The sequence below is a fragment of the Macaca thibetana genome, chromosome 8, assembly GCF_024542745.1.
Source record: "Macaca thibetana thibetana isolate TM-01 chromosome 8, ASM2454274v1, whole genome shotgun sequence".
In the NCBI taxonomy this organism is placed as follows: domain Eukaryota; kingdom Metazoa; phylum Chordata; class Mammalia; order Primates; family Cercopithecidae; genus Macaca; species Macaca thibetana.
The window spans coordinates 45,455,212-45,482,918 of record NC_065585.1 but is presented as its reverse complement, the minus strand read 5'-3'; the positions used below and the strand labels follow the sequence as shown (position 1 = coordinate 45,482,918).

General features: G+C 38.8%; 1 protein-coding gene and 1 pseudogene across 8 annotated transcripts in view; both read left to right on the top strand.

The window, feature by feature from the left end:
- VPS13B (vacuolar protein sorting 13 homolog B) overlaps positions 1 to 27,707 on the top strand; it is an 859,202-nt gene that overhangs the window by 656,548 nt on the left and 174,947 nt on the right. For all 8 annotated transcript variants that reach the window (XM_050801187.1, XM_050801183.1, XM_050801189.1 and 5 more), the window contains one exon: positions 22,150 to 22,557. In XM_050801187.1, coding sequence (XP_050657144.1) covers positions 22,150 to 22,557 — 408 coding nt within the window. The remainder of the gene's footprint in view (positions 1 to 22,149; positions 22,558 to 27,707) is intronic.
- On the top strand, positions 2,589 to 21,749 carry LOC126961544 (mitochondrial proton/calcium exchanger protein-like; annotated as a pseudogene).

Sequence of the window (27,707 nt, the reverse complement as noted above, 5' to 3'; positions counted from 1 at the left end):
TCTATTATTTTTGTAGTCTCTGTTTCATTTATTTCTGCTCTGATCTTTATTTTATTTCCCTCCTTCTACTAATTTGGAACTTTGTTCTTGTTTTTCTAGTTCTTTGTGTTGTAATGGTAGATTATTTTAGCTCTTTCTTCATTTTTACTGTATGTATTTACTACTAGAAACTTCCCCTCTTAGAACTGCTTTTGCTATATCCTTTAGGTCTAGGTATATGCTGTTTCCATTTCATATTGTCTCAAGAAATTTTTAAATTTTTCTTTCAATTTTTTCATTGATTCATTGATCATTCGGGAGCTTATTGTTTAATTTCCATGAACTTGTGAATTTTCTGAAGTTCTTCCTGTTATTGATTGCTAGTTTTATACCATTGTTGTCAGAAAAGATACTGGATATGATTGCAGTCTTCTTAAATTTGTTAAAAGTTGTGGCCTAATATCTGATCTGTCTTGGAGGATGTTCCATGTGCAATTAAGCAGCATGTGTATTCTGCAGCTTTTGGATGGAACATTCTGTATATGTTTGTCAGGTTCAAATGTTCTAGAGTGCAGTTTAAGTCTGATGTTTCCTGTTTAATTTTCTGTCTGGATGATCTACCCATTGCTGAAAGTAAAGTGTTAAAGGCCTCCACTATTATTAAATTGCAGGCTATGCCTGATGCTCCCTGATGCTGGATTAATATTTGCTTTATATATTTAGATGCTCCAGTGTTGGGTACCTATGTACTACAATGTTATGCCATCTTGCTGAACTAACCTCTTTGTCATTATATAAGGACGTGCATTATCTCATTTTACAGTTTTTTACCTAAAGTCCGATATAAGTATAGCTACTTTTGCTCTTTTTTGGTTTCCATTTGCATGGAATATCTTTTTTCATTCCTTCACTTTTAACCTATGTGTGTTCTTATAAGTGAATTGAGTCTCTTGTAAGCAGCATATAGTTGGGTGTGTTTTTATAATCTATTAATTTGCTCTTTCTTTTCATTGGTGAATGTAAGCCATTTACATTCAAGGTAGTTATTGAAAGGTAAGGACTAAATACTGCCATTTTGTCAATTGGCTTCTGGTTGTCTTATGGACTCTTCGTTTCTTCCTCTCACTGTCTTTCTTTGTGATTAAGTAAGTTTTCTCTATTGGTATGTTTTGATTTCTTGCTTTTTAATTTTTTGTGTATCTACATGGTTACCATGAGGGATATCAAAAAAATTTTATAGTTATAACAGGTTATTTTAAGCTAATAACAACTTATCTTTGATCACGTACACAAAAAAAACCTCTATTCTTACACTCCACTACCTCCCTCCACATTTTGAATATGTTATTTCAAAATTTACGTATTTGTATATTGTATATTCCTTAACAAATTAGCATCATTAATATTTTTATCTTTGAACCTTTACGCTAGAGATATAATTTACGCACCACCATTACAATATTAGAATAGTCTGCATTTGATGGTATACTTTTACCAGCGAGTTTTATACTTTCAGATGTTCTGTTATTATCATCCTTTTCTTTCAGCTTGAAAAACTCTCCTTAGCATTTCTTGTAATGCAGGTCTCTTGGTGATTAACTCCCTCAGCTTTTGTTTGTCCAATAAAATTTTTATCTCTCTTTCATTAAAGGACAGCTTTGCTAGGTACAGTATTCTTGGTTTGCAGGTTAGTTCGTTTGTTTTCCAGCTCTTTGAATATATCATCCCACTCTTCCTTGGCCTGTAAGAATCCTCTCTGTTGAGAAGTCTGCTGCTCAGTGTATTAGAATGTCCTTCTGTATTCTTTGCTTCTTTTTTCTTGCTGATTTCAGGATCCTGTCTTTGTCTTTGCTCTTTGATAGTTTGATTATAATTTGTCTTTGGGTAACCTTACTTGGATTGAATCTGATTGAAGACATTTGACCTTGTTATACCTGGTTATTTATATATTTCTCCAGGTTTGGAAAGGGTTCTGCTATTCTTTATTTGCATATGCTTTCTACCCCTTTATCTATCTCTATTCCCTCTTGAATACCAGTGACCAAGAATTTGCCCTTTTGATGCTCCCATGAATCTTGTAAGCTTTCTTCATTCCTTTACTGTATATTTTTTGGCTGTATATTTTCAAATAATCTGTCTTTGAGTTCATAGATTGTTTCTTCTGCTTGATCAGTTCTGCTGTTTATATTCTCTTTTGCATCTTTCATTTAGTTCATTGTATTTTTCAGCTGTGGGATTTCTGGGTTTTTAAAAAATTATTCTTTCAATCTCTTAAATTTCTCATTCTGGTCACTTACTGTTTTTCTTATGTTGTTGAATTGTTTATCTATTTTCTTGAAGCTTATTGAGTTTCCTGAAAGCAATTATTTTGAGTTATTTGTCAAGCAGTTCATATATCTCTATTTTTCGGGGATCGGTCGCTAGCACTCTATTTTCTTTGGTGATGTCATGTTTATAGTTTTTTGTTTTGTTTTGTTTTGTTTTGTTTATTCTTGTGGTCATGCATCAATGTCTGGACATTGAAGAAGTAGGTTCTTACTCCAGTCTTTGCAGTCTGGCTTTGTCTGGGAATGCCCTTCAACAGTAAGCCTGTCTAGAACTTTTTGGTCATGTTGTCTGGCATTGTCCCTAAATCCATGATTGCCACAGCCATCGAAGTTTTAGAGGGCACCCTACACTCAGGCTTGCCACACCAGCCCAACACCAGGATGGAATCCCATGGCCACCAAGGTTGGCACAGTGCTGGGGCATACTCAGAGCCCATGGCCATTCAGGTTTGTCTGAAACCAAAGGCCTTGTGGACAGCTGGTAGTGATTCAGCCCAGTGATCAAGTCTATTTCACAGAGACTATGGTATCCTGCCCACCACTGGGATAGGTCAAGAGGCTCAGTACATCGGTACTGACCTAAATAAGGGGCTACAGCAGTCTGCCTGATGCTGGATTTTACTATGGCAGGCCCAGAGGTGGAGACCAAAACAAAGTCCTCCATTTACTTCCTTCATGTTCCCCCAAGCAGATAGTGTCTGTCTGAATTTGCTACTTGGGAATAGGGGAGAGTTGACACAGGGAATGTCCCTCCTACCCTCTTAAGTATATCTTTTCATATTATTATGATATAACCAGGTACTGTGATCTCTCATCTCATTTCTTTAGCTCTTGTGAGGGTATTTTCTTGTGTGGATAGTTGTTCAAAATGATATTGCTATGAGGGGATGATCGCTGAAGAGTCCTATTCCACCATCTTGCTCCACCCTCATAATATGATTTTTAAATGCAAGAAGATTCAAAGCAAAATAAAATATTTTAAGAAGCTAATTTTGGGCTAGGTGTGGTGGCTCACACCTGTAATCCCAGCACTTTGGGAGGCTGCCGTGGGTGGATCACCTGAGGTCAGGGGTTCGAGACCAGCCTGGCCAACATGGCGAAACCCCATCTCTACTAAAAATACAAAATTAACTGGGTGTGGTGGTGCATGCCTGTAATCCCAGCTACTTGGGAGGCTGCGGCAGGAGAAGCGCTTGAACCCAGGAGGCAGAAGTTGCAGTGAGCCGAGATCATGCCACTGCACTTCAGCCTGGGCAACAAGAACGAAACTCCAACTCAAAAAAGAAAAAAAGAAGAAGCTAATTTTAATAATTTATTTATTTTAATCTTGCCCAAAATATCATTTTTAAATGATATTTAATCCTCTGCCGCTTCTCCCTTGCCAGAAATTGGGCTAAGGCCTATACCTTAATCGTGAGAGTCCTGCCTCTATCTTAATTGAGTTTTACAGCCATACTAGCAGGCTATCTTCTACATTTAAGAAATGTAAACTAGTTAGTGAAACTGTAAGGACCTTGACTTTTACGTTTCCCGAATTTTATGGTTCCAATTTCCAGTGTCAGCATGATATTATCACAGTTTGTTTTCTCTGTGATCTATCAAATGAAACAGTAAACTTGATGTCAGAATGTCAACTAGGGAATGGACCACGAATTTTAAAATAGGGAAAAGCCTTTCATTATTTCAACTTTTGTTTTTAAACTATAACTTTTATTTTAGGAAGAAATGAGAAAAATTACCCAGCTGAAATGGTGCCCTCAAGGGATTATACCTCTGAAAGACTTGGCTAAGTAATAGAACTCAAAGAGTCACAGAGGCTGGTTGGGCAGGTGGCAAGGAGGTAGGGGCCGGTACTAGGTCTCACGCAGAGCAGTCAGTAGAATAGCAGTTATTTAGATTTTTTTTATTTCTTCATGTAGCCTAATTCTGTTAGAATTATTTATTCTACAGAAAAGAATGAGAGTAATTGGGAAATATCTTCCTAGGGACATGGAGTAAGCCCAGTAAGAAGAGATAAAGTTATCCTAACTCTAACTTTCCAACTTTCTGCCTGCAGTTCTTTTTTTCCTAACTCTCCAGCCCCATGCCTTTCCATTGACACAGTCTTGAGCCTTCCTTTCTTATCCCTATACAATAGTCTCTTTTATGCTGACAACTCCCAAATGCAGCTCTTTTGATTTAATATTTAACTCTAAGACTATTTCTACATATGAGTATTAGGTATGCTTTGTTATTTAAACATGTTCACAGTAAATTAAGCCATTTTCTCTCTTCTCTCTCATTGCTCACTTCTTTTAGCATAGTCTTCAAACTTTTTTTACAACTGCTGATGATAGGAAAAATTTTCTGGTCATGTCCTCTCCCAATTTACTACCATCTTTAGGCCATTCTTATTTTTATTTCAAGTCCTTCTACTTTTTTCTTTGAAATAGTCCTCCATTATGCCTGCTACTTCTCTGGTGTAGGTTTAATCCTTGATTACTTCCTCATTCTGTTTCCTGGTAGCACTAACTTCAGATTCTCTTATTTACTCAATAATGCTGTCTTCTATGCCCTTGCTAGACTTGCCTCTCCTGCCAAATTTATTTGAATCTTAACTACTTCCTTTCCTCAGTTAATCCAGTCAAAACTCTCTTTAGCCCCCAACCCTTTGTGCACCTGTCCACTGTATTTCTTACATATAAATTGCTTATTTGGCTTAATCTGATTCAGGATTTTTTTTAAGCAAAACTGTTTTACAAGATGTTTTGTATCACTCAATCAGGAGGCATATAATGTCCAAAGCTCTTTTTGTGATGCTAGCACCCATTGGTGCTCAATGCCTAAATTTATTGGAGGTTGTAAATAGTAATATTCTAATTCTAGCATTCCTTTTCCATATGTTAGCTGGCATACTTCTTTGAAGAGAAACATTCCCCAACCTACTATTTGAATATTCAGTAGTATTGCTCATTCAAAAAGGCAGGATAAATGCTTAATTCTTTCCCTTTATCCCTTTTCAAAAATGAGTTCATTCTCTAGCATATTTCAATGGTGGCCAGTTAGTTGATGTTGTTTGGTATTATTTTGAACTCATTATTTTTAATGATTCTCAAGTTGTCTCACCATTGGCAGTGAGAACCTCTATAAACTGGCTTCTCTATGTTTTAAACTTTGTTGTTTTCTTAGTCTGGAATTCTTACACCCTTTTTCTTTGCCCACTCTAATTCTGAGCTGCCATTACATTAGCCTAAGTCTTGTTTTCTTCTGGAATAGTTTCCCTTTCATTTCCATTCATACTGATCTCTCCTTTTTTCATAAACAGACTGGTAATAACATTTTCACTAAATTTATCTCAAAACAACATTTGGCTGTTTCTAAAAATCATATGTGTCTTCAAGGATGAGTATATGCCATCACTGAAATAGTAAAACAAACAAAGGAAGACATAGGCACCAAAAAAGGTACAAAATTGTTGGAGTAGTGGAATATAGTTAGCCCTTATGGTTATTACTAAGAGGGAGGGAAACTTATTTTGATGAGTTTAGGTCAGTACATTTACTTTAGAAATTGGTGCAATTACCCTATAATTAGAACTTTTGTGTTGTGATTTGGAGAGGATAATGAAATTTAGAAAGTCAATGCTTGATCATAAAAACATGTTTCTGAGTAATTTTGCTAGTAGTGATGATGCCCAGACCCCAATGATAAGTATCATGAACTGCTGCTGACTTATTCAGGTGAAGAACCTTTCATTTCCTCTAAGCTTCCTCATAGCACATAAGACAGCATATAGCCTGTTCCACTTTGTATACTATCATTAATTAAAGCACATGTGTCTGCCATCACTGAGGTCTTTACACTTCACACCTTCAATGGAGAGCACATTGATCTCATTGTCATGGGCAGCTTTCCAGGTTTTCTAGCTCTTATACCTGTGAATACTCCGTCTCCCTTGTCCACTGTCATCATGAATACCTTCACTTGAACACTGTAACAAAAATCTGAATTTCAATTGCTGAATAAGAGAAAAAAGTACTATGACCTAGTAATATTTTTTACCAGAGTTATTATAATAATAAGGTCAACCTTGATTATGGGTTTGTTAATTCTGTGTTTTGCATTTACTAACATGGTGAATAAAAACATCATTTCTGTGTCTATACATAGCCGCCCATGTATGCACTGAATGTTTTCTTGTAAGCCTCGCTTGTCTAAAAAGTTTTTTATCTTTTGCAAATAAAATTCCAAAGGAAGAAACACTTAACAAAGAAGTTTTCTTTCATAAATGTTATGATTTGAGTATAACAAGCCATATTGAATTCATTGGGATTTTGGTAATAGATTTCATAATACATCATAAATGTAAGTAATATGATGACTAATGGGTCAAGTAAAGTTGGAGCATTTTAAATGAGAAAAGAGCTGGAACAGTTCTCAGGAAACTTTTCCATTTGATGTTTGGTCCCCCACAAGGTGTGCATTAACATAAACTTATGGGAATCACCTCTGGGGCTTGAATTCCCTCTCTGATTTCATTATTACAATATGATACTTTTCCTTTCACTATTAAGTCATCCTCTAAGATGATAGGAGCATAAAGTAAGTATAATTTATTTGCATTTGTCTAATCTTTTAACTCGATAGTCATTCCATCATTCTGTTTCCTGGTAGCTGTTCAGAAAGTTTTGAAGGGTAATTAGGATCTAATAATTGGCAGGCATGGGTTTACTTAAAGATACAGAATATGTTCTAAAAATTGTGAGAAATTAGATCTGGCAGAGAAATAGATGACTCAGCTGGGAGATTCTCTATTACTGCATATTCCTAAAATCAAAACTTTGAAAATAATCCATTTATTAAAGTTCAATGAGGATTATAATACAATTCTAAACGCTTAAACATAAGAATCCGATAATAATTGGAATAAAATTTACAGTAACAGTCTGTGCCTGTTTCCCTATCCAGTTATATTTCCAGTTCCCGTAAAACATTATTCTTTATAGCTCCCAGTGTGTCTCTGTTTAATAAAACTGTTCTAGTCCATTTCTTTAATGTTTTATCTTAATGATCAGATTAATATTTTCATCAATTTTTTAAAAGTATCAAAAAACAGAAAATGTGGATTGCTCAATTTTTACTTTTATTTTTTAAGTTGAAAAATACCAGGCACTATTTTTGCATATTTTTTTCTACTTGTAAAAATAATCTTCCTGTCATTAGACTGAAAATATTTGCAGTGAAGACTAATTTTCTACCAAAAAACTAGCTAGATCAAGGATGTGAAAGTTCAGAGAAACATATTGATGAACTTTACACAACAATAAACGGTGCTGTTTCACTTGCCCATTCTGGTGCATGCCTCCTGTCTTTTGGTGGACCTGGTACTTTTGAAAGGAATACCTAGTATTACGATATAGCCTAATTTCAACTCTGCTTTTTTGGTTCTTAGCCTATCATCTTGTCCAACTTGCCCAAATGGGACTGCCCTAGCCACTCTGTGTATACATTGCACAGAATGTGCTTTGCAAGAAATGGGGCTTAGCGCTGTCTCTATATGGTTCATTCCCTCCAGGGTGAGGGACTTTGTGGCCTACTAACTAATGTACGTCTTGTACAGAGGTTGCACTGTATGCCCTATATGGAAACAAATATACAAAAAACATTTGAAAAGTGAATTACTTAAATGTCTTAAATAATAATTTGTTTCTTATTAAGCCTTAACAGAATCATGTGAGTCTAGGAGTTTGAGGCTGCAGTGAGCTAGGATAATGTCACTGCACTCCAGCCTGGGCATCAGAGCAAGACCCTGTCTTGAAAAATAAATAAATAAGTTAACATAGCAACTGTTTGGGAACACATATAGCTCTACTAGATTTTCAAACTTTCTAAAAACTTTCATCAACTGCTGCTCAGTGACTGAGGGGTTACATTTGTAATCCTAAATTACTAAATTTAAGGTAATCAAAAGAATGCAGTTTTGATACATAAAAACACTTTTGACATAACCTTATAGGAAAGATAGATCAAGTGACGAAGTGTCCAAATAAGTAACTCTCCCCTACCAATCCACTGGTCTGAGAAAGGGTCATCCAGAAACCAGCACCACAAAAAGTTAACATTAAAAATTCACTGTTCAAATTCACAAAACAAAATAAATCTATAAAAGATTTAAATAATTAAACTTTTCGAGTGATGTTTTTTAAATCATCCTGCAGTATTTTTATGCTGCTGAAGTTATTAAAGTTTAAAACCACACTGAGACTTTTGGGACAAACTATGAGAGACAGAGATCCAAGATTGCTTCAGATTTTCTTGTTGCTAAAATATTTAGTCCTGTCCAAGCATAGTGGCTCACACTTTGATCCCAGCAGTTTGGGAGGCCAAGATGGGCAGATTGCTTGAGACCAGGAGTTTGAGACCAACCTAGCCAACATGGCAAAACCCCATTCCACTAAAGATACAAAAAATTAGCCAGGCATGGTGGCGCATGCATGTAATCCCAGCTTCTGGGATTTAAAAATTAGGCTATCTAAAAATTACATTATTTTCTCATTGCTGAATTATAATACTTTTTTATTTTTTTTTGACACAAGTCTTTTGTCAGATATGTAATTTGCAGATATTTTCTCCCAGTACATAGCTTCTCTTTTCATTCTCTTAACACTACCCTTTACAGAGCAAAAGTTTTTAATTTGATGAAGTCCAATTTACACATTTTTAAAATAAATTATGCCTTTTTGGTATCATGTATAAGAGACTCAGTACAGAGTATCTCTGTACTGAGCTGCCTGGAGCTGGGGCTAGGGAAGGTAACACAAGCACTGTGGCCACCACAATGCTGGTGGTCACTGTGCTGAGTCATACCTGAAGCCAGCACAGCACTGGGCCTCACCCAAGGCCCATGATAACCCCTGCCTGGCTATCCGCCTGTGTTCACTCAAGGTCCTAGGGCTCTATAACCTGCCAGGCTTGTGTCCTTCCCTACAGGGCAGTGAAATTTCTCTGGTCCCAGGTACATCCAGAGATGCTATCCAGGAGCCAGGGCCCGGAGTCAGAAACCTTAGGAATCTACTTGGTGCTCCATTCTACTGAGAATGAGCTGGCACCCAAGCCACAACTCTAGGACTTGAAGATTTTCTCCTGTTTTCTTCTTTAAAGGCTTTCTAATTTTACATTTTATATTTAAATCCATGATTCATTTTGAGTTAATTTTTGTATACAGTATGAAGTTGAGTTTAAGGTACTTTTTTTTTTGTATACAGATGTTCAACACCATCTGTAAACTACCTTTCTCCATTGAACTGTATTTACACCTATTTAAAAAATCAACTAATAATTGTTTGGACCCTATTTCTGGACTCTGTTCTGTTCCACTGAGGTACATATATATTCCTTCTCCAAAGCTATACTATCTTGATCCTAATAGATAGTAAGTCTTAAAATCTGGTAGTTTGAGTCCTCCAGTGTTGTTATTCTTTCTCAAAAATGTTTTGGTTATTCTAGTTCCTTTGCTTTACTATGTAAATTTTAGAATCAGCTTTTCTATATTTAAAATAAGTATTTCTGGGATTATTATTGGAATTGTGTGAAATCTACAGATCTGGAAGAAATTTATATATTTACTATGTTGTCTACCTTCCAGTTCATGAATATGATATGTGTATGGTATGTCTCTCTATTTATGTTGGTCTTTTAAAATTTATTATCAGCATTTTGTAGTTTTCAGCATACAGATCCTATGACCGTTTGATTAGATTTATACCTGTGTTCCTTTTATTTGGATATGTTATAAATACTATCTTTTATTTTAAGGCTTTTTTGTTTTCCAGCTGCATATTGTTAGTTTATAGAAACTGAATTGATTTTTGTGTGATGATCTTATGTTCTAAAACTGCCAAACTCACTTATTAATTCTAGGAGCTTTTCTGTAGATTCTTGTTGGGTTTGCTACATGGACAATTATGTCATCTGCAAATTGGCATTTTTTTCTTTGTTATTTATGCCCTTTTTTCTTGCCTTGTTGCACTGTCTATGATTTCCAATACTATGTTGAGTATGAGTAATAAGAATGGGCATCCTTGCCTTGTTTCTGTTCTTAGGGGGAAAGCATTCATTTCTTCATAATGATGATGTTAGGTTTAGGCTTTTCATATATAGCCTTTATCAGGTTAAGTTTCCCTCTATTGATAGTTTGCCTAGAGTTATTATGAATGGATATTGAATTTTTCAAAAATGTTTTCTGCATCAATTGATACTACCTTTGTTATTGTTGTAAACTGTTAACAGTTTTACATTGATTGACCAAGGCTTGTAGGACAACCTACAACCTAGGACAACCTCTATTTTGGTTGTGGTACATTATTAGTTCTGTATGCTGATGGATTTGATTTGCTAAATTTTTTGAAGATTTTTATGTCTCTTCTTGAGGAATATCCATGTATATTGTTTTTTATACTTTCTCCATCTACTTTTGGTATCAGTAATGATGGTTTCATAAAATGAATTAAGAAGTATTCTCTCCTGTTTCCCGGAGGACAGGGGAATGAAGAAAAGAAAGAAGGAAAACAATAGATTTCCCTAGTTTCCCTGAGCATTAGGAGACTCCCTCACACTTCTTGAAGCCAGAAATAGAGGGCTTCTCCTTGTACTCTCTCTATCTCCACATGATATCCACTTCTGGACTTTGGGCTGCCATTAATCTAGAATAAGGAGGTAGGGGAGGAAAAATTAGAAACTCCTCACCATTTTGGTAGTATTTTGAATTCTAGTCTTCTTCTTCAATCTACTTGTTACCATATACTTTTCAGAATTCTCAAATAGCTGCTCTGTGTAGGTTTTATAGCTGGTTTATTGCCAGATTTTGTAACTGCATTCAGTGGAAGAGACAGGTTCCATCATTCCTAGAACTTTGAAATAATTTTTAAAAAGAAGGAGTAGGCAACTAACATCATCAGATGTTTGTTTGTTTTTTGGGATTTTTGCTTGTTTGTTTGTTTTTTGTTTTGAGACAGAGTCTTGCTCTGTTGCCTAGGCTGGAGTGCAGTGGCATGATGTTGGCTCACTGCAACCTTTGCCTCTCAGGTTCAAGCAATTCTCTGCCTCAGCCTCCTAAGTAGCTGTAATTACAGGCACCCGCCACCACACCTGGCTAATTTTTTGTATCTTTAGTAGAGATGGGGTTTCACCATCATGGCCAGACTGGTCTTGAACTCCTGACGACCTCGTGATCCACCTGCCTTGGCCTCCCAAAGTGCTAGGATTACAGGCATGAGCCACCGTGCCTGGCCCCATTAGATGTTTTTAAGATATATTAGATATTTTTCCTTTGGGGGAAGAGATAAACAAAACTTCAACAAATATACCTACATCTTGAAACTTCATTTTAATTGCTTTTGAAATTGGAAATGCCATGTGGGCAAATGTGCATATGGAATTTGTATTAGTTTTCTATTGATGCATAACAAATTACAACAAATGTAGCAACACAAATTTATCATCTCACAATTCTATGCTTAGAAGTCTAGGTGAGTTCAGCTGGTTCTCTGTTCAGGGTCTCACAAAGCCAAAATCAGACTGTCTGTTGGCCTGGGTTCTAATCTGGAGGCTCCTGGATAGAATCTACTTTCAAACTCATTCCAATTATTCACATAATCTAGTTCCTCGTGGGTTTAATACTGAGGTCTCCAGTTCCTTATTAGCCGTTGTTCAAGGGTTGCCTTAAGCCCTAGGGACCACCCATTCATTCTCATTGTCTCCTCCGATTGTGTATTTTCAAATAGCCTGTCTTCAAACTCATTAATTCTTTCTTTAGCTTGATCAATTCTGCTGTTAAGAGACTCTGATGCATTCTTCAGTATGTCAGTTGCATTTTTCAACTCCAGAATTTTTGCTTATTTTAAATTATTTCAATCTCTTTGTTACATTTATCTGATAGGATTCTGAATTCCTTCTCTGCATTGTTTTGAATTTTGCTGAGTTTCCTCAAAACAACTATTTTGAATTCTCTGTCTGAAAGAAAGGTCATGTATCTGTGTCTCTCCAGGATTGGTCCCTGGTACCTTAGTTTGTTTGTTGACATCATGTTTTCCTGGATGGTTTTCATGCTTCTGGATGTTCATCAGTATCTGGGCATTGTATAGTTAGGTATTTATTATAGGCTTCATGGTCTGGGCTTGTTTGTACCTGTCTTTCTTAGGAAGGCTTTCCAGGTATATGAAGAGACTTCGGTGTTGTGATCTAAGTTTTTGGTCACTGCAGCCATATCTGCATTGGGGGGCACCTGAAGCCCAGTAACTCTGTGGCTCTTGCAGACTCACAGTGGTGCCACCTTGGTGGTCTTGAATAAGATCCAGAAGAATTCTTTGGATTACCAAGCAGAGACTCTTGTTTTCTTCCCTTACTTTCTCCCAAACAAACAGAGTCTCTCTGTACTGAGCTGCCTGGAGCTGGGCCTAGGGAAGGTAATACAAACACAGTGGTGGCCACTGTGCTGAGTCACACCTGAAGCTAGCACAGCACTGGGCCTCACCCAAGGCTCATGATAACCCCTGCCTGGCTATCCACCTGTGTTCACTCAAGGTCCTAGGGCTCTATAACCTGCCAGGCTTGTGTTCTTCCCTACAGGGCAGTGAAATTTCTCTGGTCCCAGGTACATCCAGAGATGCTGTCCAGGAGCCAGGGCCCGGAGTCAGAAACTTTAGGAATCTACTTGGTGCTCCATGCTACTGAGAATGAGCTGGCACCCAAGCCACAAAAAAAAAAAAAAAAAAAAAATCCCATTCTTCCCTCCCCTTTCCACAAGCAGTGGAGTCTCTCCCCGTGGCCACCATCATCCCAGGCATGCAGGAAGTGTTACGTGGCTACCACAGATGTTCCCACAAGGCCCAAGGGCTCTTTAGTCAACTTGTGGTGAATACTGCCAGGCCTGAGACTCCTCAAGGCAGTGAGCTCCCCTCTGGCCCAGGGCAGGCCCAGAAATGAAATGCCATCCAAGAACCAAGGCCTGGAATTGGGAATCCCAAGAACCCACTTGGTGCTCTTTCCCACTGTGGGCTAGCTGGTACCTAAGCTACAAGACAAACTACCTTTACTTTTCTGTCTCCTTTTCTTAAGCAGGAGTCCTTCCCTATAGCCATCACAGCTGGGAATGTGCTGGGTCACAGCTCAGACCAGCATATCTTTGAGTGTCTCACCCAAGGCCCATGGTGAGTATTGCCTGGGTGCTGCTGCTAATTATATAAGGCCTAAGGGCTCTTCAGTCAGCAGGTGATGAATCCTGTAAGGACTGGGTCCTTGTCTTCAAGGCACGGGTTCCCTTCTGGCCCAAGGTGTGTCTACAAATGTCCTCTGGGAGCTAGGGCCTGGAATGGAGGCCTCAGGACTCTGCCTCGTGCCTTATTCTGCTGTGGCTGAGCTGGTATCCAAACTGCAAGACCAAGTCCCCTTTACTCTCCCTCTCCTCTCCCAGAGCTGTGAGCTGTGCTGCCTGGATTGGAGGAGGATTGGATTGGCACAAGCACTCCCCTAGCTGCCCCATCTGGTGTTTGACTGGATTGCATGCCCCTCAAGTTCACTGGCTCCTCGCCCAGCACACAACCAGGACTTACCCCAGAATTGCAGTTCTTGTGGCCTAGACTGCCTTTCAGGTTTATGTAGGACCCCAGAGCACTTTAGCCTGCAGTGGCAAGGCTTGCCAGAACTCAGGTTCTGCCCACAGGATGGTTCTCCTGAGGCTAGGGATGGTCTAAATGCTCCCTCTGTGGGTACCAGCTGAGCTCTGCCTGGTATTGATTTCCACTGTAACAGGGCAGCATGAGTTCCAATGCTAAGTCCCACGATCACTGTGCTCTCCCGCCCGCAAATGCACAGATTCTCTGTGCCACACAGCCACCCTTGGGGGGATGGAAGAGGGTTGGCATTGGCAGTTCAAGACTCTCTTCCTACCCTCTTCAGTACCTCTTTCAGTGATACAAAGTTAAAAACAGGTACTGTGATTGCTTACCTGATTTTTGGTTCTTATTAAGGTGCTTTTTCTTTATGGATAATTATTCATTTTGGTGTTGCTGTGAGCAGGATGTTTGGTGGAGGCTTCTGTTCAGCTGTCTTGCTCTGCCTCCCTCCTGGCCTAGCCTTGGCCTAGCCTTGTGAATCAACTTCTTGGAGAAAATGCTGAAGCAGTATCCCAGTGATTAGACTGGCAAAGAAAGGGTACATTAGATAAAGGGAACAATATGAAAGTCCTAGTGATACAATAGCATGCATTGGGGGAAGTGGGCTCTGCAAACTCAGATATTATAAGGAAAGGCAAGAACTCTTTCTTGCTTGCTTGCTTTTTAATTATTATTATCATTTTTTAAATTTATTTATTTATTTATTTATTTTTAGGAGCTTGGTCTTTTGTTTCTTACGTAAGGAGAAGCCAATAAAGAGTTTTAGGCAGGAGTGAGCCGCTCAGGATTGCACTTAAAACAAATTGTTTGGAAATTACTCTGTGGAGACTGGATTAAATCTAAAGACAATTGGTCTAGACAGGGGAACCATTTAGGAGGCTTTATAATAACTGAACGATATCAAAAACATGGTGGAGGAAAATAGGAACTGGATGGAATGCTGGAGAGAAGGGAAGATTAGAATCAAGCAATGTTTTAGAACTAAAATTGACAGAACTTAATCAGTTTTTGGCTTGGGACCAGAGAAAGAGGGAATGAAATGAGGAGTCAAAAAGTCAGATTTCTGACTAAAGCCACTTGGTGGATTATAGAACCATTAAGTAAGACAGGGAATACAGCATGTCTGAGAGGAATTAATAGATTGTTTGGATAAATTAATTTGATGAGCCTGTGAGAGTTCAGCAGAAAATGGTGACAGACTTGCATTCATTCATATTTTCTTCATTACATCATTAAACATTGTGGGGGCCATAGGCTTTTGGCCCCCTAAAGATTATCTGAAAATCACTGACATGGCAGATTGATTAATAGAAAAGCCATACAAATGTATTTAATGTATATACATGGGCGCCTTCAGAGTGAACACCCAGCATCACAAGGTACAGAAACTTATATACCATCTTAAGGTCACAGAAAGAATGAAGGCTTGGATCCTGGTAAAACAGGTTATGGGAAGGGATAGAACAGGAATTCTACTGAGGGGCAATAAATGACTACTAAGGAGAATGATTGGATCAGAGAACAGAGAATAACTTGTAAATAGTTCTCTCTGTAACTCAAATAACCTTGGGACAGTCACAGTCTTGACAAAGGGACTCTTCAGGTGTGCTTACATTTTTGGTCTTCTTCCCTGTAGAGGATAATGAGATAACAAGGAGGGGAACAAGAACAATTGCTCTCCTTGGTGGGGCAGTTTCATCATAGATAGCAGAAATGTATCTTCTAGTACTTGTTGATCTCTAAGAGTTTTTAATTTAAAATACTCATCACACTTGGGAATGATATTTTGAAATGAAATATTTTTACTGCCTTTAGCATTCAATTAGTACTTCCTGTAGACCAAACAGTAGTTTAGGTATTTCGAATATTTACATATAGGACAGTCCAGGAGCTCACAGTTCACTGAACTATGACTGATACCTAAGCAAGTAACTACAAAAATAATATCAATAGGTGCCTGGTAATGGCAAAATGCACAGGATATTCTGAAAGTAATGATGAGAGGCACCTCACTCATCAACAAGAGTCGAGAAGGGTGTGTTGGCAGAAGTGGTCCAAGGTCTGAGTCTCAAAAATAAAGTTAGCGCTTGGCACGGTGGTGCACACCTGTAGTCCCAGCTACTTAGGAGGCTGAGGCAGGAGGATCACTTGAGCCTAGGAGTTTGAGGCCAACCTGGACAACATAATGAGATCCAATCTATTGAAAAAAGACAAAGACAAGTTAAGCAGCCAGAGTTATAAACTGTTTTTTTCTGTGTACCTGGGACCACAGTGGTGCCTGAGATATGAGGGTAGTAGTCAGTAGCTTCAGTATTTACGTCTCTATGGATGCTTTGCCATTCTGCAGTCAGGGAAAATGGATCCCTTTAGGTTCAGCAGTTGGTTTATGTGGATATTTGGGCAACCTTCTGGGTAGGTTACTAAATTGCTTCTACAGAATGAGTATTTAAGACCCTTCTTTATGCTTTCTTTTTTTTTTTTTTTTTTTTTTTTTTTTTTTTTTTTTTTGAGACGGAGTCTCGCTCTGTCGCCCAGGCTAGAGTGCAGTGGCCAGATCTCAGCTCACTGCAAGCTCCGCCTCCTGGGTTTACGCCATTCTCCTGCCTCAGCCTCCCGAGTAGCTAGAACTACAGGCGCCCGCCACCTCGCCCGGCTAGTTGGTTTTTTTTTTTTTTTTTTTGTATTTTTTAGTAGAGACGGGGTTTCCCCGTGTTAGCCAGGATGGTCTCGATCTCCTGACCTCGTGATCCACCCGTCTCGGCCTCCCAAAGTGCTAGGATTACAGGCTTGAGCCACTGCGCCCGGCCTAAGTTTTCATTTTATAAACCCAAAAAAAGACAGTTTCAGGACCCAACATCTGAGTCTTCTTTCTACTTTAGCTTTGTTTTGTTTTTGTTCTAACAATCATTTGTTAAAATTGCACTTTTTTGTTGTTGTTGTTAAAGCTATTATTTTCTGTGAGGCCATAGAATTTGGAAGCCCACATACAGGGATGCAGAGGCAAATGTGTGAGTCATTTTAGCCATCCAATTTATCTAAAATATTTTTCCCACCAGCCTCTTCCAGTACCCCAGATTCTACAAGTCAAAAATAAAAATAATGCCTTTCAACAAATGTTGCTGACATAACTAGATATCCACATATGAAAGAATGAACTTGAACCCCTACCTCATACAGCATACACGCAACACTAATTCAGGAAAGATCGTAGACTTACATTTAGGATATAAAACTGTAAAACTCTTAAAAGAAGACATAGGTGTAAATCTTTTTGACTTTGGGTTAAACAGTGGTTTCTTAGTATGACACCAAAAAGCACAAGCAAAATAACAAACATATTGGACTTTGCAGAAATTAAACTCTTTTGTGCTGCAAAAAACTGAAGATAGTCCACAGAATGGGGGAAAATATTTGCAAATCATATCTCTGATATATTTGCAAATTATATATCTGATATTTGCAAATCATATCTACATATATCAAATATAATAATCTTATATTTTATATCCAAAATATAAGAACTCCTACAATTCAATAACAAAAGAACAAATAACAATTTAAAAATGAGCAAAGAGTTTGAATAGCTATTTCTCCAAAAATATATACAGTCAATAAGCACATGAAAACATGCTGAACATCATTAGTAATTAGGGAAATACAAATCAAAATCACAATGGTATACTCCTTCACACTTAGTAGGAAAACTGCAATCAGATATGTCTTAGCAGTTCCACTGCTAGGTACAAATATCAGAAAATTTAAAAGCAATTTTGCACATACATATTCATAGCAGCATTATTCATAATCGCCAAAAAGTGGAAACAACCCAAATGTTCATTAACAGATAATGGATAAGCAGAATGTGGTATATGCTTATGTTGTTGTACTATTCAGCCACAAAATGGAATGAAGTATTGATACATGTTTCAACATGGATGAACCTTGGAAGCATTATGCTATGTGAAAGAAACCAGATACAAAAGATCACATAGTATATGATTCCATTTCTATGAAATGTACTGAATAGACAAATCTGTAGAGACAGAAAGAAAATTAGTGGTTTCTTGGAGCTGGAGGGGGGAGCATGTGTGAGAAGTGACTGCTAAGTAGTATGGGATATTTGTTTGTGTGTGTGTGTGTGTTGATTATAATGTTCTGGGATTAGACTGGTGATGGTTGTACAACCTTGTGTATACTAAAAACAATAAATTGTACGCTTTTAAAAGGTAATTTTTGTGGCATGTTAGTTATATGTCAATACAGTATTTTAAAAAATAATTCCTTTACATTAAGTTGTTTTTCCTGTTTGAAAACATGGGGAGAAAGGAACATTTTAGTATTATGTACAGATGACTCAAGTGTCTGACCCTTTCCAGTGCACAGCTAGTTGTAAACAAGACTCAGAGTTTTGCTAGGCCTGATAAGAAAACACAATGTCCCCACATAAGGGAACGAACACTTACAAGGGATGGGACCCTCAGAGAGCCTGGGTATCCGGGAGCAAACCCAAAGATCCTGACGTCTGAGGAAGGTAAGAAGGGGCCCTGCTCATGAAGATGTAGAATATTAAGTATGAGTGAATGCTGTAATCAATCATGAAGGCTTGGTGAAAACTTCTGGGTAGTCCAGGGCATCCTGCTTATCTCACCTATGCCAACATCCTGGGGTTGAGGAGTGACGCAAATGTTCCATTTGGCTGCTGCACTCTGGTCCACCCCGTCTACCCTTCCTTCAGAGGCAATTACCACGGCTGTTAGGCCTTGAGGCCAGAGTGCCCACGCGGCAGCGGATTTTATGGTCACGGGACCTCGGCGCCTTCCTGTGCACAGCTGGCACTCTTTGCACCCTGTCTCTGATGACTTGGTAGCAGAGAAGTCCCTCAAATCCTTCAAGGACAAGAACAGGAAGCTTGAGGAAGGCGGCCCGATGTACAGCCCCACATCGCAGAGGTGGTGGTGAGTAAGTCGCTCGGACAGAGGGAGCTGGAAGAGCTGAAGCGCTACTGCGGTGACTTCTGCCTGCTGTGGATCCATACCAAGACGGCGGTGCTCATGCTCTGGCGCATCCTTGACAGCCACACCCTGACCAGCCAGGAGCGCAGGCAGTTTTTCCGGATCTGCGCTGACCTTCTCGGCTTGGTGCCTTTCCTTGTGTTCATAGTGGTCCAGTTCATGGCGCCTGTGACCATGAAGCTCTTCCCCAACATGCCAGCATCCACATTTGAGACCCAGTCCATCAAGGAGGAGAGCCTGAAGAAGGAGCTTCGGGTCAACCTGGAGCTGGCAGAGTTCCTCCAGGACACCATCGAGGAGAGGACCTTGAAGAACAAAGCAGCCAAGGGCAGTGCCACCAGACTTCTCTGCTTTTCCAGAAGATCTGGGGGACAGGGGAGAGACCCAGCAATGAGGAAGGAAATCATGCATTTTCCAAATTATTTAAGAATGAGCTGACCCTGGACAACCTGTCACAGCCGCAGCTGGTGGCCCTGTTCAAACTGCCGGAGCTGCAGTCCATGGGCATCAACAACTTTGGCGCTTTCAGCTCACTGTGTGGCTGTGCTCCATAAAGGCCAGTGACAAGCTGATTGCTGAGGAGGGGTGGACAACCTGAACATCAAGGAGCTGCAGCCAGCGTGTGGGGAGTGAGGCATGAGGGCCCTCCGCATCAGCTGAAGCAGTGTCCGGACCTGCACCTGCACCAGGAGATTCCCATATCGCTGCTCATCCTGTCCCGGGCCATGTACCTCCCAGAAACTCCCTTGTCAGCTGACCAGCTGAAGTCCATACTGCAGACCCTCCCAGAGACTGCGGCAAAGGAAGAGCAGATGAAAGTGGCTGAGGTGGAAGGCGAGCAAGTGGACAAGGCAAAGCTGGAGGCCATGCTGCAGGAGGAGGCAGCCGTCCAGCAGGAGCACCGCAAGGAGCTGCAGAAGTGCTCAGAGGTGGAGAAGGATGTTGTGCCCGAAGGTGTGGAAGCCACCCCTTGAAGGCCGGGGGCCTAACCTCAGGCAGAAGTGCCTGACGCAGTCCTGTGGTCAGAGACCCTGAAGGACACTGCCCCCTGCTAGAGAGCTTGAAGGAGAAGTAGATAACTAAGGAGGAAATTGACATCCTCAGCAATGCCTGCTCTAAGCTGAAGGAGCAGAAGTTGCTCACCAAAGAGAAGGAGGAGCTGGAGCTGCTGAAGAAGGACGTGTAGGACTACAGCGAGAACTTGCAAGAGATCAAGAAGGAACTCTCAAAGACCAGTAAGTGAAGAAAAATATGTGGAAGAATCTAAAGCCAGCAAGAGACTGACAAACAGGGTGCAGCAGATGATCGGGCAGATCGAGGGCTTGATCTCACACCTGGAGATGGACCAGGGGCTGTAAGCTGGGCCTGGCCTACGGCACGCCTGTGGGGGAGAACGTCATCAGTGTCACTGAGCTCACTAGCACTGTGAAGCAAGTCAGGCACATTCCAGAAAGCAAACTCACCAGCCTGGCCATAGCACTGGATGAAGACAAGAATAGCAAGGTCAACCTCAATCACCTCATCAACATGATTGAGTTGGTGAACAAAGATGTTCATGCCTCCACCAGCCAGGTGGCTGAGATTGTAGCGACCTTGGAGAAAGAGCAGAAGATGGAGGAGAAGGCAGAGAAGGAGGCCACAGAGGTGAAGAGCTAGAGCTGCTGACCTAGGCACCCATCCTCCTGCTGCCCCACGGCCCTGGCAAGGGCCATGAGAGCAATTGCTTTGAGGTGATTCTCAGTAGCTCATCTAATACTTTGGCTGGAATGAATCAGAGACTTCCATAATCAAGTAAATTTTAATTTTCATCATTCCATGGAGATTCAATCAGTCTGAAATCCCAGAATCCCTCCACAGAATTGTGTTGGACCCACACTATGGTGTGGTACAGCTGCTGCAGCCGCCTGACTCCAGAGGCCACTGGGCCAGGCTAGGGCAGGAAGGTGCCCCCTTGTGTGTGCCCTCCCGTCTCGGCTGCCCTGTCCCCAGGGAAGAGAATGAGGACCACGTGGACTCTGCCCACACAGAGCTGTCAGCTGTGCCCATCCTCAGAGGTTTAGGAGATACAGCCCAGCCTCCTCAGGGCTGAAGATGCCTCTGTTCATCTGTGAACCTTGATTTCTAGATGTTGGTGTCAATAGATCTGTCTTCCTGCACACACAGAAAAAGAATATTATATATGATTTATGACTTAATAATATGCCTAATAATTTTGCTATTCCTACCTTCATTTGGGATAATGTCTTCTGTTACATCCTCAGGCTCTCATGAAACGAGCACTTGTTAGGGTCAGTTAAGCTCAAACATTTGTTGAATGCATGCATTTGTAAGACACATTGTGCTAAGCACTGGGTTGTAAAGATGTGTGACATGCTCTGTCTTAATGATACTAGTAGTCTTATGTCTTATTAATAATAGAAATAGAAAGTGATTTTAGGTAATTTAGAAGGTTAAAAACAATACGGCTAGTTTTCATGTCAGGTGAGTAAGACAAATAAGGACAACATCTGGTATATGGTACATATAAAATGGACTACAGATTTAAAGAAATCTCAGTCTACCAGTGTTACACTGGGCAAGGTATTTGAACTTTTATCAATGCAGAGTGCAGGGAAAGGTACAGGGACTCCTCTGGTTTGCAACAGGTCATAAGAGGGAAACAGACATTTCCTGCATAAACAATTAGAGAATGGTAGGGAAGACTACTTCAGCCAGATACTTGGATAAATATTTGTTAATAATACCATTATTTGTGTCAAACATGGTTCTGGGTAGTAAGGAAAGTCCTTTTTTTTTTTTGAAGAAAGGCCAGTTTCATATGGGTAACAAACTGGAAAACCTGCTTCATTTTGCCTTGAAGTGTAAAGGCAGAATAGAAATGGACAACCTTGATATCCTTGTGTGGCCCTCGCTGTATCAGGGCCACACATGGATAGCAAGGCTGTCACAGGGATTGGCCAGGAATGTAGGCATGTAAGTAGTCCAGGGAGAATACTCCTTCAAGTAACAACATGGAAAGAATTGTTAAGTGATGAGTAAGAGATATATCATGTTCTGGCATCCTAATGAGTTAATAATATGGATCTTGGGACACTTTTAAATAAGAGCTTGACAGAGAAGTAAAGGCTTATATTCAATAAGAAAGCTTCAATAATTGTTTTATCTTTTTTACTTTTATAGCGGATGTCAATTTGGATATATCAAAGCCTTTGAAAGCAAACCTGAGTTTCACCAAATTGGATCAGATACACCTTTTTTTAAAGAAGATAAAAAATGCACACAGTTCGGCACATAATGAAGAGACTTCAGCCATGTCCAACACCATGGTGAATAAGGATGATCTTCCAGTCTCCAAATATTACCGTGGAAAGCTGTCTAAACCCAAAGTTCATGGTGATGGAGTGCAAAAGATTTCAGCTCAAGAAAACATGTGGAGAGCTGTTTCCTGCTTTCAAAAAATTTCTGTTCAAACTACTCAGATTGTGATCTCCATGGAAACTGTACCCCATACCAGTAAACCATGCCTGTTAGCATCTCTCTCAAACCTCAATGGAAGCCTTAGTGTCAAAGCAGCACAAAAAGTACCTGGTAAGTCACAGAAAAGGGGAGCGGGGAGACAGAACAAGCAATATGATTTGTTAACATCTGAAAATGCATCATTTTGAAGATTTATATTATGTAGAAGTTAAAAGTTATAAAGGCCATTAGAGATTAGGACATTTCTGGTTTGTGACCTTATTTTTAGAGATAATTTTAGAACAAATCCTTTAAGTATAGATATTTTAATGTCTTATGTTCCTGTCCTCCTCTTGAGGCATGTTCTTCCAGGTGTCTAAAACTGTTAATTCCTAAATTCCTTTTTACCTAAAACAGCTATAGTGGAACAACAGTATGTCAAGTTTTGTGAACCATTAGAAGAGTGGTTCTCAAAATGTGATCTCAGGACTAGCAGCATCAGCATCACCTGGGAAATTGTTACAAATGCAAATTCTCAGACCCTACCCATGACCTACTGAATCCGAAACTCTGGGCATGGAGCCCAGCAATCTGTGCTTCAACAAGCCCTATGGGTGATTCTGATGCACGGCATTAAGTCACTGGTAACCATTTACTTAGAAAAGTTGGTGTTGTGGCAGATATGCTACACAAAGTGTAACAGAAGCCAAGGTTCAACTTCGCAAGAATGCGGTTGAGGCATTTTATCGGGCAGCAACACCTGGCAACGAAAAGCTGTGCTTCTGTGCCTAGCCTAGCAAAGTGGGGTACAGACTCTGCAAAGTGAATGCCATTGATGGGAGGAGAGGTGAGAAATCAACTGGCAGTGATATCTACATTTTTCCACCTCTGTTACCATGACTAAATTATTATATACTTTTTCAAAAAGGGTGGGCAGAAGGATTGTGAGGAGGGGAAGAGAAAAGGCAAGACACAGGTGGGAAATAGCAGTTTTCAATCACAGAAACTGCTACTGTAAAATTTCAGGGCACAGGGCCAGAAATTTTGCTCTCAAAGTAAATGTAGCAAAAGGGAACCATGTATTTTCCCACTTTAATTTGTGGGGCGAAATTGGGGATTGGGGATAGTGCAGGGGATAAAGCAAATCCTTATATGCAACTTAGTTGCTTATCAAAAAGTAATTAAATGGCAGCTGTAGACTTACTGTACTTAGTTCCACACAGCCAGTTTGGGCACAGCAGTTAAAAGAGAAAGGAAAAGTTTTATAGTTGAGAAGCCTGAATTTTAGGCCAAAACATAGATGATTTATTTCTTTCTCATCAGAAATAAATATTTGTGAGCAAGCCAATTATTTTTTTTTAGTTGTCTTAAAAGTTACAAGTGAAAAAGGTAAGGTTCGTGGGACATGAAAGACTATGAAATACTGGAGGCTACAGTATCTGGTCTATCCACAAATAAATTGCAACCCAGACAACACTGGGTCTGTTCCCATGCCTTTCCAGTTGTACCTTAATCATAGCAGGGAAAGGTAAAGATTCAAACAAAATGGAAGAATTTAAACATACTGTACTCACTTTTAGGTTGTTCTTTTATCATCCTCATTGCTTTTTTTATTCGTTACTCATATTTTTTCCATGTTTAATGATGTCTGTCTTTGGGAAACACCTCTAAAATATTAAAAATCCTTCTCTCACTAAGCTGTACAAGTTAGTAAACTCTAGTTTTGGAACTTGTTTTTTCCCCCTGTATGTAAAAAAAACTACATACCCCCAATCCTTTTACAGTGCTGTTCTTAAATATAGTTAAACACAAAAATAGCAACTATAGCTTTGACTAAACATACTTTATACAACTCTAACATGTAGTATCCAGCAAATGTTTTAAAATAATTATTTGCATCAAATCAAATCAGAGTTGAGGTTAACTACTTAATAGGAACAATTTTGTTGTTATGAGACTATAATGAACACCAAACTCTATTTTTACTACAGTTTTTTCTTTATGCATACTCAAACAGTTTAGGATGATAACAAGGTTGGCAAGGTTGAAATAAGATTTATTAACTTCTAGTTATAAGGACTGATTTCTTGGAAAATTGTGATTAAGAGATTGCCACATATTTTTTTCAAAAAAGTTGATTTTAGCTATATTTTTAAAATAAAACATAATTTAAGCTTTGAATGTTAATTTCAGTGTGTAAATGTCTTAAAAATGCATGCTTTGCAATTTGGATAAAATACATGCAAACATATATTCAAAGTATAATTTTGATGAGTGATAAAAACTATCCACCACCAAAAAACAAATATACTCACATAAAAGCCTCCTACCAGTAGTCATATTTCTTTTTGTAGTTTTCAAGTGACATCGTTCTACATTTAACTGAAATTGTTTATACTGTAGTATATCTTTGAGCTCAATGGAGTTCATGTCAGAGTTTTATAGTTTGAATCTAATACAGAAATACTTAACTGTGTCTTTGATTTTACAGTTTATATAACTGTTGTGACCATCTGCAGCAGCTGCACTTTTCAAAATTATTTGCTGAACCAAATTGAGCACAGTGACAAAAGTAGTCATCTCAGATGTACTATTAAACAGAAAGAAAAAGGAGCATTGCCTTGGTACAGTATAGCCATCTGCTGTACAGATGTTATTGTATAGAATGACTTCAGATAAAATAATTGTAGAAAATTTTCATTAAAACCTCAACAATTTGCACTTGTTTATGCGAATCTGCATAACTCCCCAATGAGACAACACACTTGGGGTTTCTTTGGTTTTCACTCACTTTCTCTTTGATCCTTTTTGATGTGCTGACTTTAATAAACACAGTCAAAAACACTGTGCAAAAACATCATGGAAAAAACTACAAAGGAACAATTATAGCAGCAGAAACTACTCTAATCCCTAACTTACGCAAGCTATTTTTAGTGAAGTATTTTTTTAACACTCTTTATGTGACAATGTTATATAAACAGGGTAAAACGGTCCTTTCCATATGAGTTTTAATTTAGAAGCCAAAATAGATTTGTAATGCTAGAAGAATCTTATGTGCTAAGTAATATTTAGAGAAACACCATTGAGAATGTGTTTTAGGTATGTTTCTTTATTTGTCAAAGGTACAAAGATATTTGAGTTCACCTAATGATTATATTTTTTTGTCATCTAAACTGTCATAAGCTTACAGGAAGTATATGTGAAAAGGAAATAATATGACGGAAAGGGGTAAGTGAATTTTCTCCCCCAGGCATTCCAAATACATTTAAATTATCTGTGCTTTCAGATTTATTTACTGATTTATAAAACTAAATATTTATAAATTATTGACTGAAGCAGTTAAAGGAATTCCTGTTATTATCATTTGGAATGAAACGAAATGGTTAAATATTTTCTACTTTACAAAAAATATCTACCAGTTCTTCTTAGCCTCCTGCATTATTATTTAACCCTAAACTATGGGAGTTTCATGGGATTTGATTTTTTTTTAATTCCACTCTGCAGATACTGGTGTAGCAGTGACTTAGAATAACCTAACTCCTGTTTCTGTTAGAATACTTACGTTCTCTCATGAATCTTTGGTAAAATGAGCCGAAAGTTCTGATTTCAGTAGAGGTAATACTTGTATTTTTAAGGTTGGTGTATAATATTGCTGAAAATCCTATGAATGTATTAAAAGTACATCTCCTTTAGAAATTATATCATATATTTTAAAATATTTTAAGGCCGATAATGTTTATTTTGCTATTCATTAAATCCATCCCATTCTATAGTATTTTCTGGGAAAAAAAAAAAAAAAAAAAAACCTTTCCCTTACATGCACATACAACACAATCTTTTTTTGCCATTTGAAATATGTAGCTTTGGAGAAACCATAAGTATGTAGCTATAAATTGTGAACTTGCAGTGTAGCACTTTCCAGAGGCAGGGTGGAGAGTGAGCTACAGATTTTAGCTCCCCTTGTCTGAGTAAATTATGGCTCTATTTGGGCGGCACTCCTTAGATTTCAACAAATGAGCCCACAGTTGAGAGCTGTGAACTAGCTGTACTTTAGGCTGCCTTGCTCTTTCTTGGGGGCACTTAGATTGGCAGCCTCCGTGTATGTAGATAAGGAAAAGGAAAATAGAATATGAGCAAATTAGATGCCACAAAAGATTGGGGGAAGAACCTTAATGAAGTCATCTTGGCTGGCATTTTAGTCAGAATTCGGAAGAAGTTAGAAGGATCCCCTGTCCATAAGGACTTGGGTGATTTTTCACCCAAGCCAAAAACAGTGAGTTGAACTCCTTCTAGTCAAAGGGCTATGGTTTATGGAACTTTCACTACCCCAGCCTCTGTCATCCAGATGTACTTATCTTTCTGAATAAACAAAAGTAGAGAAAGCATAACCACATTATTTTTCACATACACAAAATGCCTTTTCTCATGTTCACTGAATTCAGGACCAATAAAATGTAAAGCACCTAAAGTTTCTTTTCATGTATTGAAAAGTGAAACCAGGTCATTAATTGATAAAAAGTGGAGCTCCAACTTTTCATTCTATAGTTAACTGGATCTTCCAAGTAAAATCTTATAAGGTGTTGTCATAAGCTTTGGATGCTGCAGAGATGCAAGTTAGCCTAAGGGGAAATAAAATATTAAATTAGATATGACTACCTAAAATAATATGTTGCAATAACCAGCCAATTACAACACCCCAAAGACTTTTGTTACTTTTAGAAAGAAATAACATCTCTGTCCAATGCCTGAACAATAGGAAATGAGTTCTTTGACAGTTAAACCAGAGGATAAACTTAACTTTTAAGCAGCCACTGAGGATTGAAGTGGAAGTACAGCTTGTAGACAGCTATACAAATCACTAACAAACCTTAATGAATATTGGGTGTGGGCATCAGGGTCCTGTCATTTTTGACACTATGTCCCAAGTAGCTTAAACCCAACACTCAAGGAAAGGTGGAGACCTCATTGGGTCTGTAACATCTGGGTTTTTATTTGTCATTTTGGCATACCCCACAAGCGCAAAAGAAAGAGTAAAAGGGGATTATCTTGACAATGAAATGAGTTACTGAATCTTGTGATAATGAAAAGCAGAAGAATTCTAATGCCTTTCTATAGTCCCCGAGGTAGAGGTGCGTTTATGGTTTTGCAGAAGTAAAATGTAGGGGGAAAGAACAGATGGCCTAGGGTCCGTGAAACATGACACCTCCCCTCCCAGGACTGAGTACCACTATTAATCCTGGTCAGATTCCCTCCTATTACTTTATAACAAGGTTCAAAATTGC